This window comes from Lathamus discolor, chromosome 1 (genome assembly GCF_037157495.1).
Source record: "Lathamus discolor isolate bLatDis1 chromosome 1, bLatDis1.hap1, whole genome shotgun sequence".
NCBI lineage: Eukaryota > Metazoa > Chordata > Aves > Psittaciformes > Psittacidae > Lathamus > Lathamus discolor.
Window position 1 is genome coordinate 12972092 of NC_088884.1, and position 13533 is coordinate 12985624.

General features: G+C 44.7%; 1 protein-coding gene across 1 annotated transcript in view; it reads right to left on the reverse strand.

Moving 5' to 3' along the window:
- PDZRN4 (PDZ domain containing ring finger 4) overlaps window positions 1-12501 on the reverse strand; it is a 256515-nt gene extending 244014 nt beyond the window's left edge. The window contains exons 1-3 of the mRNA XM_065664959.1: window positions 11774-12501; window positions 9613-9699; window positions 5657-5761 (exon numbers count right to left, since the gene is read on the reverse strand). Of these exons, the coding sequence (XP_065521031.1) occupies window positions 5657-5761; window positions 9613-9699; window positions 11774-12460 (879 nt within the window). The 5' untranslated portion in view covers window positions 12461-12501. The remainder of the gene's footprint in view (window positions 1-5656; window positions 5762-9612; window positions 9700-11773) is intronic.
- Window positions 12502-13533: the final 1032 nt, after the last annotated feature.

Genomic DNA, 13533 nt, shown 5'->3' on the forward strand with positions numbered 1-13533 from the left:
ATAAGATGCAAAACTGTACAAGAAAGAGAGAAGGTCTCATTTATGGGCACAAGTGCTTACCTAGAAAAGGGCAGGACCAGTATTTCAGATACAGTCCCTGGAACCAGCATCTCTTTCACAGCAGATTATCACTGAATAATTCTGACTCCCAAACACCTGCTGGCAGCCATCTCCATGTGAGGAGGATGAGTGGAGGCTGGCCTCTGCTCTAGTAATGAGGGCCTGGGTAGGTAAACTCAGTCCTTTGCAGGAAGGGCATAGACAGCAAGCTAGATCTCTCACTTCTTGAAGAAGCACTCTGATTTTCTGTTAAGTAAAAAAAGCCAGTGGGGGCAGTAGCTCCTATTCAAATGAAGTTATGTACAGACCTGGTCCCACCTGACTTTTAACAAGTTTCTTCAGATAGATGAAAGAAGTCAGGTGTCCCAAAACCTGTATCTCCACAGATGAGGGAGAGGTGAAAAGAGGCTACAGACATTTCTAAGTCTATGGTATAACTGATTTATTATCCCAGGGATCTTTCTGACTAATTATGAGTTATCTAATTAATGCAGGTGCCAGACCTGGCTACATGCAATGTAACATGAATTTGTTAAGAACTGAAGAGAACTTAAGATACCTAAGGCTACTTGGGGCATATTTAGATACACCGAAATCCACACCACTAAAATTAGCTATATAAAAGTTTCTTCAGCTACCACCCAGATCTTGCGGGCCACATCATGTGCAGCTTTGGTTCAAAGCCATCCCAAATCTTCTAGCTCTGATCCCAGCAAGACATTTTTTAAGCTCACTACTTCTACAGACATAATCTGACAGTGGAGATTCTTAGCCAAATAAATACAACTAGTATCAAAGATTCTGCTTGAGCAACATAGTGAGTGTAATGACAGAAACATGCAGAAGATAAAACATCACAAGGCTGACACACGGCACAGTCAGCAGTCTGGCAATAGTTAAAAAGTTTCTGTAGGCGCTTTGCAGATGTAGGTTACTTCTGCCAGGATAAGCCTCAAGACTTCATCTTTATTGAAACTGGCTTTGCTGACATGCGCTTGAAAGCCATTGTGTGTGCACTCTCCAAAAAAAAGTGAAAAGAACAAAGGGAAACATGGAAGAGGGATGAAGCCATATTTATTATGTACTTATGGAGCTCAGGCTGCATAAACAGAATACCGAATTATGATATATGGGCATCCATCTCATTTTTCAAAAAGACTTAAAGATCCCAGACTAAAAATGTTTTTCTTTCCCCTCTTCTCCATCATGCCTGCTTCTTAGCCATGGAGTTAATGAGAAGCAACTGACTACAGTGCAGAAGGGCCAATATTCTAATTTCATTTGAGAGTAAAAGAACAGAAGCCTTTGCCTTGCAGTGCAAGGAAAAGAAAAGCACTTGAGCCTTCCAGACCATGATGTGCTTACTGTTCCTCATATGAATATTTTGGTCTTCAGCCCAAGCCCCTTTTACTTGCACACAAGGTTTTTCACTGCTGGTTTGTTATTTGGCAAACCTACAACAGAAGGTTCAGCTGTGACTATAGGGCTTTGTCTCCCAGGCAATGTAGCTCTTTTTCCTCAAGTTGATGAAATACCGTTCTTCTTAAGGAAAAAAATAATTTAGGAACTACATCTGGGTTGCAAATTCAGTCTTGGTCATGTATTTTATGTACAACACTGAAGTAAAAAGGCAAAATCAGCATATCCCACTTTAGCAATACAACGGTGTTTTGCAAGACACTGTGACTTACAGACTGAAAGAGGAGTTGAGAAAATCTATCACTGCTTTTTCCTGAAGTTGGGCTCAAAACCAGAGGATATGATGTACCAATTTCTGTAAAAATGTAATCTTATACAAAGAAAAAACACGTATAAAGAATTAGTTCTGAGTGGCTTGTTAACTAGGCATTAGTGTGCTTGGAGCTCTAGCCAAGGTGGAGCCATTCTTATGGGCACTTACTGCAAACTGAGAGAGTAAAATTTTCCTCCATACAGAAAGAGCTGATTTTACTGCTCAGAACTATGAATGTGTATAAAAAAAGCAACAGGTAATACACTTCTGTGTATCGGCAACATTGCCAAGGATCAAGCGGGTTTATGCTGCCTTGAGGAGGCTATTGGCAAAGACGAGCAGTGAGCTTATTCAGCAGAAAAGATATGCATGAAGCGAGGGGGAGATGAAATGATGCATAGCTACAGAAGCGTGAACCATTCTAAACATGCTTTGTATTTTCTCCCAACAACAATTAAAATTCTTTGAGCCAGCACAAACTAATAGACAGTCCTGTGCATGGCTTGAGGCTCATCTCCTCCTCTCAGGACTCACAGGCAAGGTGGAAAGGAAGATGATAGAGATCTGAAAGTTAGAGGTCTGGTGGTTTTATACCACTGCCCATATCCAAGGCATTCATGCTGGGAGTCACAGATATCAATGCTGCACCTAGTTTTGCTTTTTATACTGTGTGATCAGTGTTTAGCCTAGACACATACTGTGCTGTGTTAATTTCGGGAGCTGGATTTTTGGATAATAACTTCTGAAAGCTGCATAAGACTGTGACATCTGGAGAAACCAGCTACATAGAAGTAATTAATGAGGAAGAGTTTCTCCTTGATAAACAAATAATGATCATTTTTGGCTTGTACTGAGATTCCTGAATGTACACATTGCCGAAATGTTGCTTGTGCACATCACTGTCCCAGGCCAGTTTTACACTGCATAAAGAAGTTAATCGTGAATAAAGAGGGTAAACGTGTGCCCAAAATCTTCAGTTCCTCAGCAGAACAGTGAAACTGATCAGTGAGGGTCCTGTGACCATATCCTGTGAAGAGCTGCAGCCCCTCAATACAGGGTACATGAGGCTGGCATCCTCTACCTGTCACACTCACTCACCACCACCCTGCCAGCCCACAGGCATCTGTTTCAGGTCCTCAAGCACAAAATAATGCTTACCTGAGGGTAAACCCCAAATAAACATCAACCTTTTTCAGATGAAAGTGTCAAAGAGGCTTTATGGCCCACATTCTGGGCACATTGATCTCAAAACCTTCCAGGAACTCAAGTAATTTTTTTTACACTTAGAAAAAATACCTTAAGAAAGAAATCTGATTCCCCCTTGGCACCCTTTCAATTACCATAATAATTACTTGGCAAAGTTGCTGCCATAGATAGACGTATATAAAGTAGAAGGCACTACTTATGTTTGCCAGCATTGACTCACAATTCCAGTTGCTGATGCCATACAACTGTAAAATCCATTTGCTGAACTAGATTACCCACAAGATGGTCATCTGAAATGTACACAACTCACTGTAGTCAGCCACTGTAGTCAACTCACTGTACTCAACCAAGTGCAGTTAACATTTGTTAAACATCTGATAAAGCACTGAAACAAATTACCTTCTTTACTTAGCAACACGCCTTGAGAACAGATTTTCTCCTGATTTAATGGGATGGCTCTGTCCATTATCCTATTAGCTACGCATTGCTAGAAACACCCCGGGCATCACATTGCCAAACAACTGACTGAAGCCATTAAAGGCTCTTCAAACAACATTGCTTCCTTCTGCTCTTGATTACTGAAAAATGGTCTCATAACATTTTACCCATTAGATAAGATCACCAAATGAGTGAAAAGCAAGCAATAAGAAGTCCCACTTCCTATCAACTTTTCACCAATGCTCATATTCTGTGTATCTGCCAACACTTTTGAAACAGATACGCCATCTAACTTATTTCCTCACAGCAAAAGCTTTCATATTGCTCTTTTACAACAAACCAGCAGTGCTGGCAGGGCATCCTACTACAAGAAGACATCAATAGCCATGCATGGGCAAGTTAAAATTCAACCTTTTGACTCCACCTGCTTCCTTTGTCTAGCATGAAAGAATAAATACTCACTTGCATTTCATTTAGAAAGTTTTAATGTTACCTTTTTTTACTTAATCTAACAAATTTTGAAACACTGAAACATCTAGTAGAAATTTTAGCCTAACCCTGAACATTTTTAGATGCTTGCCTGAACACAAGAAAAATACATCCAAAGCTGTTGTATATTAATATGTTAAAAAACGGTGCTCCATTCAGAGATGTATGAATACTTATGCTAGACTGGATCTATAGGTTCACATAAAATTGAAATCTGTATGTTCCTAGTAGCACTTTAACTATCAGTACGATTTTATGCAGCTAGAATTTTTCAGCAAATAAAAATCAAGCATCAATTCTGGTGGCATTTTATTAAATGACCTCAGGTTTAATAAATCAGACTTTTTTTGTGACGTATTTCTTCCTCCAAAACCATGCTGTTTTGTCTTAACAATCAAGGTACTACAAAAGAAAATAATAAAGCAGGAAGTGTTGAGTAAATGCATAAAACTATATAGCTGGTCAGCCTGTAGAAAATACAACATGGTAAGTGAAATACTAATGTCAGAAGAGCATAGGTTTTTCCAGCATAGGGCTGCTGTTACAAAAACAATTGGATGCAAAAGCTTTTTGTGTATCTTGGGGAGATAAGTTATGCTGCAAGTTCGGTTCTGCTCAGCTTGGTTTCTACCAGAGGTTAGTGTATCTGCCAGCTAAGAGCATGAGTTTTATTTTTCCAAGAAAATACATTAATTTGGTTTCACACACTGCTCTAGGCTCCCAATATTGAGAGCAGTGCCAGCATTCAAACACTCTTGGCTTATGTTTCTAGTCCTTAACAGCAAAATAATGCAAGAAGCCAGCAGCGGCAGCACTCTGCATTTGTCTTCCACTCCATTCGTTTCATGTGTCTTTGTTCAAAACCCCGTCCAACTGGCAAGTGCGTGCAATGTTTCTTAGCCTCCCCTAAACCCAAGGCTGGAGTGATGTATCCTAAACAAACCCAGCAGCTACTGGTATATGCTGCCATTCAGAGAGGTGTATTAGAGCTGTGATGTGAAACGCCGTTTTGACAGCACTCTAAGGAGTCTATTTCAGTGATTGAAACTGTTCCTTCGAGACCTTTTAGAGGGCTAATTACAGTTACAAATGTAGGCTAGGCAGCAACCTATTCTTCAGACTGAGTTTCTGGTATTTTTTCTTTTCAATTATAGTTATTTTATGGGAAAAAACCTGCATACCACACAGGAAAAGACTTCAACATTTCCATGCCAGCATATTACATGCCTGGGAAAGAGCTATATTGGTCCTGGTAAGAACAGATGATCTACTTGTGATCATATAGCAGAAAGTACTTTCTTTAATTGCTTAAGAAGCTTCACATCACTGCTTACCAGCACAGCTTCTCCACAAGGCCCCAGTCACTACAGTAACACCTACAGGGCAAAATCAATGTTATAAACCTGTGAATTTCCGTAGAATCACTTGCCTTCTTTCTGAAGTCAATGAAAAGAAATACAAAATACCTCTCTTGCTTACTATTTCAGCATCTACACCTTTGCCTCACTTAAATCAGCTTAATCCCAAGACCAATACATGTGCTAGCTGTTGGAAAAATCTATCATTTGTCTTCATATCTGAGAAATGTTTGAGCAGTTCAGTGTATAGTCATGTTTAGACACAGCAAAAGAGGAAAATTACAACATGCTTGGTGTAAAAGCCATCAAATCCTTGATTAATCTGATAATATAACAGCCTAATCCACTGGTGGGTTGTGGGGCTTTTTCTTACCTCAATAATCTTGTCATGAATTTGCAGGCCTTCTGCTTTGTCTGCAGGTCCATTTTCCAAAATCTTTGACACATAAATCCCCTCAGCAGATTCCTCCTGCTTGTTCTGTACCAGGTGATAGGGAAGTTGCAAAAAGGACCACATTAGTACAAGAAATAAGATGGTACTAAAATCAGCAGCAATGAAAAATGCAAATCCACCTGAAACACGCAGCTCACTTTCCAAGCTAAGAATTAAGCTCCTTGGGATTTCCTTTTTTCTTTAAACTTGCTTAACACAAACTAGGCATTAATCAAAAGGACAGAATGAATGAACTATTCCAGCATTTTTTATAAGATTATCCATTTACTTCTGGTTATTTTAGTCTAAATGAGACACAGGGTGCAGTGGTAATCAGATCCCAGCTAAAATATTTAAAGCAGATCTCAAACTTCACTGCAGATAGTGACTAGTACAGGGGAAGATACTCATGTAAATGGATGCACAAATGTTTCTCGCAGGAGGGAAAGGGCACCTGCACTACTTCTGCTTGTACATTTTTTTTCTGCATTTGAAAATAAAGCTCCAGGGAACAAAGTGACATTAGCTCACTGGCATGTAACAGTGATAGGATTTGGATGGAACTGGTTAACCTCATAAATCCTATTCACATGGGAGACTGAGAACTTGCTCAACTGTGAAATCCATACAGACAAAAGAAAACCCCACTTCCAGTTGATCTCTACACATTGAGAAGTACAACTTTCATGAAGGTCAAATTTAACACAGTTATCTACCACAGCTGGAATGATACACCTGATGTTGTTGCACATGCTGAAATTACTTCATTTCATCATGATCATTTAAAATAGTTCAAAATCATTATTAATAATGAAATAAGGCCAAGCAGACACTGCCCACTTAAAGTATTTTTAAGTTCATACAAATATTAACCTAGATAGCAGTAAATGAAGGCATCTCTTTCCAGATGCTATATGTTTTGGATAACAGTTTATATGATGCTTATCTCCCTTCTGTGGCTGGTGAATCCCTGACCAACAGCACAATTCATATGTGCACAGGTTTCTAGGTCTAGGTCCTACGCACTCATGGGGAAAATGTTTTATAAGTTTTCCTACTAAGAAAATGACAAAGGCATAACAAAAAAATGGAACCACTATAAAACATGCTTTACAATATGTGGCAATTGTCTTACGGAGACTCAACCCAGGTAGATTGCAGGTTAACAAATATTTGATTCAACACTGTGCTAGACAGACTATGATTTCATAAACTCCTTATTTTCCCCCCTTTGTCACAGAGACTTATAGGTGTCAGGTAATAAGCAAAAGGGAAACTTATTAACAGCTCCAGCAATATTTTGAAATGATGAACAGGGAAATGAAACTCTGATAAAAGAAGCATAACAGCCATTAGTGAAATGCAGGAGGTGCATGGATGTTTTTTTCCTTGAGAAAACAAAAGGCTAGATCACAGTACCTTTGCCTACATAAAACTGCATTTTTTTTCTTTTTTCCAAAAGAGATTACACTGGCTTTTTCAAGAGCAATGTATGACCCAGTAAGAAAAAGGGTATTTCAGTCTGGCACGCTGGTACCCAGCACTCCTGATACAGAAACGCAGAATGCTGCATACTGAGCTCTTGCACCCTGTCACAGAGCCCACCAGCTGTGTAGTAGGGATGCTATGGAGACAATCAGTTCACTCAACCCTTAGCTGAGTCTGTGAGTGGCAGCAGGAGCCCCAGGCCATGCCCACCGCTCCCTCCAGCCTGGCTTTGCCATCGTGTCCTGGGTGGAACAGCCTCCACACCACAGCCTGCTACACAGAACAGTCCTCCCACCCAGCCAGAGCTGGGGCCCAGGACAAAAGTGGGGATCAAAGCAGCCGTGCTCCATTAAAATAATGATTCACCTCCCAGAAACACACACTTAGTGATGTGAGTTCTTTCCTGATGAAATAAAAGATGAGCTTGTGGTGAGTCTTTGCTCTCCTCCTCCCTGCAGGTAGAAGGTGAAGAACAGTGGGGAAGCCTATTATGGGTTGAAAGGAAACACAGCCAACGGAACATATTACCCAAGTCACCAAGAGTCACCTGCTTTCCAATGAGAAAAACCTGCACTGTATTTATAAAAGACAAATAATAAGTGGTGAAGGAATGCATTCCCACATAGGTGACTAATATAATAGCATCACTGTTCTGCTCTTCTGCTGTAAGACCCAGCTCTTCACCCAAAGGTACTTTTTCCCTGAACAAGCTGAATGTACAGATCACTTTCATGAACTCTTTTTCATTGTGTTACCAAATGATTCCTGCTCCAGCATTTAATTTTTTGAGCAGAGTTTTTTATTGTCATTATTTGAGCCAACTCAATCCTTTTCTCCTGTTACATCCTTTGTCTGATATATGTTGAGTGAGACCCTATACCGATACCTGGGAACTGCCAATCAAACATCTGTGGTATTCACATGTATCACTAAGAGAACAAAACGAAAGAGAATTTACAAAGTAAACTTCAAAACCCACCAAGACCCAGCTCTGCCTCACAGCTTCACTAACTTCTCCATCTCCAACTACCAGCATTAATGGAAAACCATGACCACTTCCTTCTCTCCAGCCAGCAGGTCTCTCTACAAACAGTGCTATGAACCTTTAGATATTTATCCTTTACTCCTTAAACTTCCTGAATATTCATTCAAAAACCCTAACAGTCTGTAATATAAAAAGTCTGTTCCACTATGCGCTGTCAGCATTTAAGTACTTCAGAGAGGCTCAGCTGCCGTCCCAAGAAAGATGAACACCACGCTCCCTTTCCCCTGCAGTTTTCCTACAGCTGTAAGTAACAGCAACAGTTACTGCAATCCAGTCTAAAGATAGTCTGGACTTTGTTACTGGTATACTCAAAATATGGATATAATCAAAGCTCATGTATTTTATCTTAGAGCCACCTGTTGTCTCATCCTTCCATTAGGAAACCTAAGAAACTCTTGCTTTGGATTTATAGCACCAACATCTGATAACTGCTGGTCTTCATATTTACCCACAGGGAACAATAAATAATTCAGCCGTGAAGACAGCGAACTTCTTAGGCTAATGGGAACAGACTCTTTGGCACCACTAAATATAGCTTCAGAACAGAAGATTGCCAAACTAACGCACAGGGTCCCATTCCCCTTCTCAGTAATAGTAGGAGGCTACAATTCTCCCGCTTAACAAGAACCTGATCAGTGCATAATTATTACCAAGCCTTTTTAATCAACTATTAATTTTCCGGTTTAACAGGTTTCTTTACCCTTCATATGCAATGACAATCCTGATTAATGCTTTTGGAAGGATGAAGAAAAAAATAAAGCATATTCTTATGCATATTGTAGGGGGGGTTAGTGATCCTCATGCATATTCTGTGGTTTCCAATGAAGTTTCTAAACCTAGACTGATGAGACTAGACTGACTGAAGATACAAGGTCAACAAAAACTGTTTCAGTTCACAAACAAGGAAAAAATGAAAGCAGGGATGTGAGAGCAGGACATGTGCTTAAACTACTTGAGTTACAGAAGCAAACTTTCATCCCTTCTTTAAACACATAAAAAAACACAAGCCATTTCCAAACATTCCAATGGCTTAATCCTGCTACAATGACTTTTATAAGTAGCCCCAGAGATTTCCATTGAACAGTTTGCATGGATACAGATTACTCACATGGGGACTGAGTGCAGATCAGCCTAAAGTTTTAAAGCAAAAACAATGGGAACACCTTTCCTAAAAGTGATAATTCAGTTCTCAAAAGAGTATGACTTTAAACCAGTGACTCCAGTTACACCTGATAATACGCAGTTCTTCTATCTCTGGAGCTGATTCCATACGTACTGTCATGGAAAGTAATTCTTTTATTACTAACATGTACATAGTAACAGAAAGTAGGTCAAAATACCCTACAGTTACTTTTGTTGTTACCTGATTGGGTCGTCCTCCTATAATATTGAATCCCAACGTATCATTTTCTCGGTGTAGCATGATTGTTAACGGTTTGGGTTCTCCTCCCTAAGAAGCAAGAGGTGAAATACTGTTAAATAATACAGTCTCAATAAGACAATTTTAAGTGAAAATACTAACTTACAGAAGATTTTTAGCTGAGGCTTTTAGATAAGGCTTAAAGGAAAAATAGGATGAAAAGATAACAAGAGTTATCTATCAAAACCAGTGATGGAGTAAAAGATAAAAGTTAAAAAGAGAAAGAAACATCTTCCTTCAGTGGAACAGCTAAAGAATGGTAAGATAAAATCAATAATTAAAAAAGAAACAAAATATTTGGAGGCTTTAGCACAGCAAGTGAGCTCTTTTTACCTCCTTCACACACCATAATAGTTAAATTTCATGAGCTATATTTCCCACAGAAAAAAAAAATCACCCAGCACTGTTAGGTGTTTGTGTTTGTCAGTCTTTATAAATGAGTCGATAATATGAATTTGACACCTAAATCAGGTATACCTTACAAAACAGTCGAATTATAATACTTAAAACTGAAGCCCATATTTTATTCTGTGACAGTGAAATGCGTTACTGCCGCATGCTCCATGTGATGTTAATGAAGTACAGTTTTACTTTATTGATAGTTTTTCTTCCAAATGCCTGTTTTATTCATCACCCCGGCCTCATCTGCAGAAGAGCTTTCGGCGCGGCAGTACATACAGCAGCACCTACCGGCACTGCTAAGACATGACAGATGCCCCGCAGGCGCCCAGAGGCAGCGGCGCCTCCCGCCTACCCCCACACCTCCTGCCAATTCCTCACTCAAAATCCAGGTCTTTCCCCTCCCTCCTACAGCCACCGCTTTCTCGCACACCTCACTGCTGCTTCATGACTTCACATGAGCTTCACACGAGCTTCACACTTCACATGAGCTTATCCCATCTGCCAGAAGATGAAGCAGATGTTTTAGCACACCTCCCAGAGCCAGCAACCTAACCTTCATGAATTAGCTAACCAAAGGAAAGAGAAAAACATTAAATATTCAAGTTCCCAAATACAAAGTTTCCCAACGCCATGAATCCCCATGTTTCCAGGCCCTCAGGTGTCCTGTGGACGATATTTCCTTTCCGCTTCCCATGCTGCAGTCAGATGCCTAGCATGCTACATTGCTTCAGGAGTGACTTTAGCTGCTCAGAACTTTTCCACCGGGGATTTTGCTTCCCAAGGGTCCATGAAAATTTGGGTAAAAAGAGAAATTACTTGCACTGAAACACTCCTCCTCACGGCTGCAACCAGCAGGGCCAGCGCTTACTACATAGCGATCTTCCAGCCAGGAGTTAATGCTCGAAATAAAAAATCAGCTCCCTTAGAGGGAGTTAAGCCAGCTCACCAGTACTCTGAGATCGCTTATTTAGACTAAAGGAAGCGAGCCGCTGTCTCAGCAACGTTATCAGTCCTGAGAAAAGAGAGAAACACTGCACTCATATCTGCTATCAAGCATCAACTGCTACTCCATCCTATCAAACGAGATTTTCCTGTCCTTTAACCTTTCAGAGTTTACAATCACTTTATACCCCAGATTTTTAAGACAACTTCTCGGCTGCCCAAATAAAAGCCAAGCTCCGTGCCCCTCTGCCCAAGCTTCTGCCCGTCCCAGCTGGGGCAAACTGAGCAGCAGGAGCCCTGAGAGGCGTGGTGACCCGATGCGGACACCCTGACCGGAGGCACCGGGAGCAGCCGACGAGCGAGACCCTCTCCCATCCCGCCCGCTTCCCACCTCCTCCGGCTAAGCAAGCGACGAGCCGCGCTCGGCCACCGCCGCTCCCAGGCACCGCTGGTCTCGCCACCGCCCCGGTTTTCGGTCGCAAGGACCGACATGAAGCGTGTTCTCAGTTGGGGCCGGTGGTCCCATCTCCCCGGGAACGGGCAGAAGCGGCTTGCGCCACCCGGGGGGATGCGCGCAAAGATGGAGAGGTATCGGGCTGTGTCCCGGAGCGGACCTTGGGATGACTGCCGGCCCCCGGGCACACCGCTACCTCGGCCGGTAATCACAAGTTGTGCACGACCAAAGCCGTCCCGGAGAGAGCATGTCTGGAGGGGGCCGACCGGGGCGTGCTGCGCCGCGGGTCCCTGCCGTCGCGCTCACCTTGCCGGGCTGGCCGCCCGCCAGGTCCCGGGTGATGCTGCTGATGTGGCTCACGTACTGGCCGAACTTCGCCTGGTACCGCCGCGCCGTCAGCTGCACCTCGCTCTGCAGCGCCGAGAGCTGCGCCAGCAGCGACTTCTCCCTCCTGCTCCAGCGCTCGGCCTCCCTCTTCAGCTCGGGACGCGGCTCCGGGCGGCTGCTGCTGCCCCCGCCGCGCAGCACCCGCAGGCAGCGGTGCCCGACCCCCGCCCGTGGCCGCGGGGGCTCCCCCGGGGCGGTTGGCCGCGGCTGCCCCGCGGAGCAGCCCCCCGAGCGGCTCGGGGGCGTCCCGCCCAGCGGCTGCGGCTCGGCGGGGCCCGGCGGCGGCCCGTAGCGGCACGCCGCGAGGTGGGCGGGCAGCTCCCGCAGCCGCACGGTGCGGCCGCAGCCCCGCGGGCTGTAGTCGCACTTGACCTCCAGCTTCTGGACGAGGCTGCGGAGGGGCAGCACGGGGCGCAGCTCGGCGGCCGCCAGCGGCCGGCAGCGCAGCGGGCAGCGGCGGCGCCGCGCCGCCCAGGGCAGCAGGCAGCCGGCGCAGAAGACGTGCCCGCACGGCGTGGACAGCGGCTCCTCCAGCACCCGCCCGCACAGCTTGCACTGCAGCTCCGCCGCCACCGGCGCCGCGAAGCGCGAAGGGTCGAAGCCCATGGCGAGTCCAGGGACCGCGAAACTTTCGGCGCCGCGGCCCCGGCCCGGCCCCGGCGGCGCTGGAGCCGCTCCCGGCGGGGCGGGCGGGCGGGCGGGCGGCGGCGAGGGGTGGGCGGAGGAGCGGGGCCGCGCCAGGGAAGGCGGGCGGCAGCGCCGAGCCGCAGTTGCCAGCGGCTTCCCCCCACCCTCGCGCATTAACTCCCTCTCCCCGGCGCTACCGCCCCGCGCTCAGCCCTGGCACCACCTCCGGCCTCCCGGGGCATCCTCGCTGCGCGGCGGGGCGAAGGATCCGCCGCTGCCTTCCTACCTGCGGGCACCGTCCCAGCGGCCGAGCGGTGTCCGGCGGATCGCTCGAGGCTGGGTTAAGGCTGGGGGTAGGAAGTCCACAGGCTGCAAAGCAGCGAGTCGCTCAGGATCTTTACGTGCTGGCGACTAACACACGTGTGTGAGGATGTCCTCTCCAGTTCTCTCCAAAAGGCTCGCACCTCTTGTGCTCCTGTTTGAGCTGTCAGGGCACAGCAAGCTGAAGTCGCTAGTACTAAGGCTTTGTTGCCACATCAAACAAAACAATACAGGATAAGAAAATTGCTTGTTGAGCTCTCTTAAACAACAACATATGTATAAACAACACTTTCATTTTAAGAAAAGCTAAAACACAGCAAAATTTGGAAACGCATAGTTAGGATCAATAACCAGCCTGGATTCTGCCCCTTCAGTGCTGCACAACCCACAACATACACTGAAACATGAAACCCCCAACACATTCCCCACATAACTTCACTATTGAAAACACAGGGCCAGCTTGCTGCCCCCCAGCACTGTGGAAAACCTCCCGGAGTGGAGCAGGATGGAGCCCACCAGGGGGTTTCTTTAGTGGGCTCCTTCACATGTGGGTCAGACACCACGACTTCTGGGAAAGACATCAGGTTTGGGCTGCCTAGGCCCAGATCACAGGGTATTTTCTGGACTGAGGACTCCTGAGGCACAGCTGGGGTGTGCCCTCATCAGTTCTGCAATTCTCACCTCAAACTCTGAATCCCAAGAGCATCCCTCTGGGAAAGCCGTCAGGGATC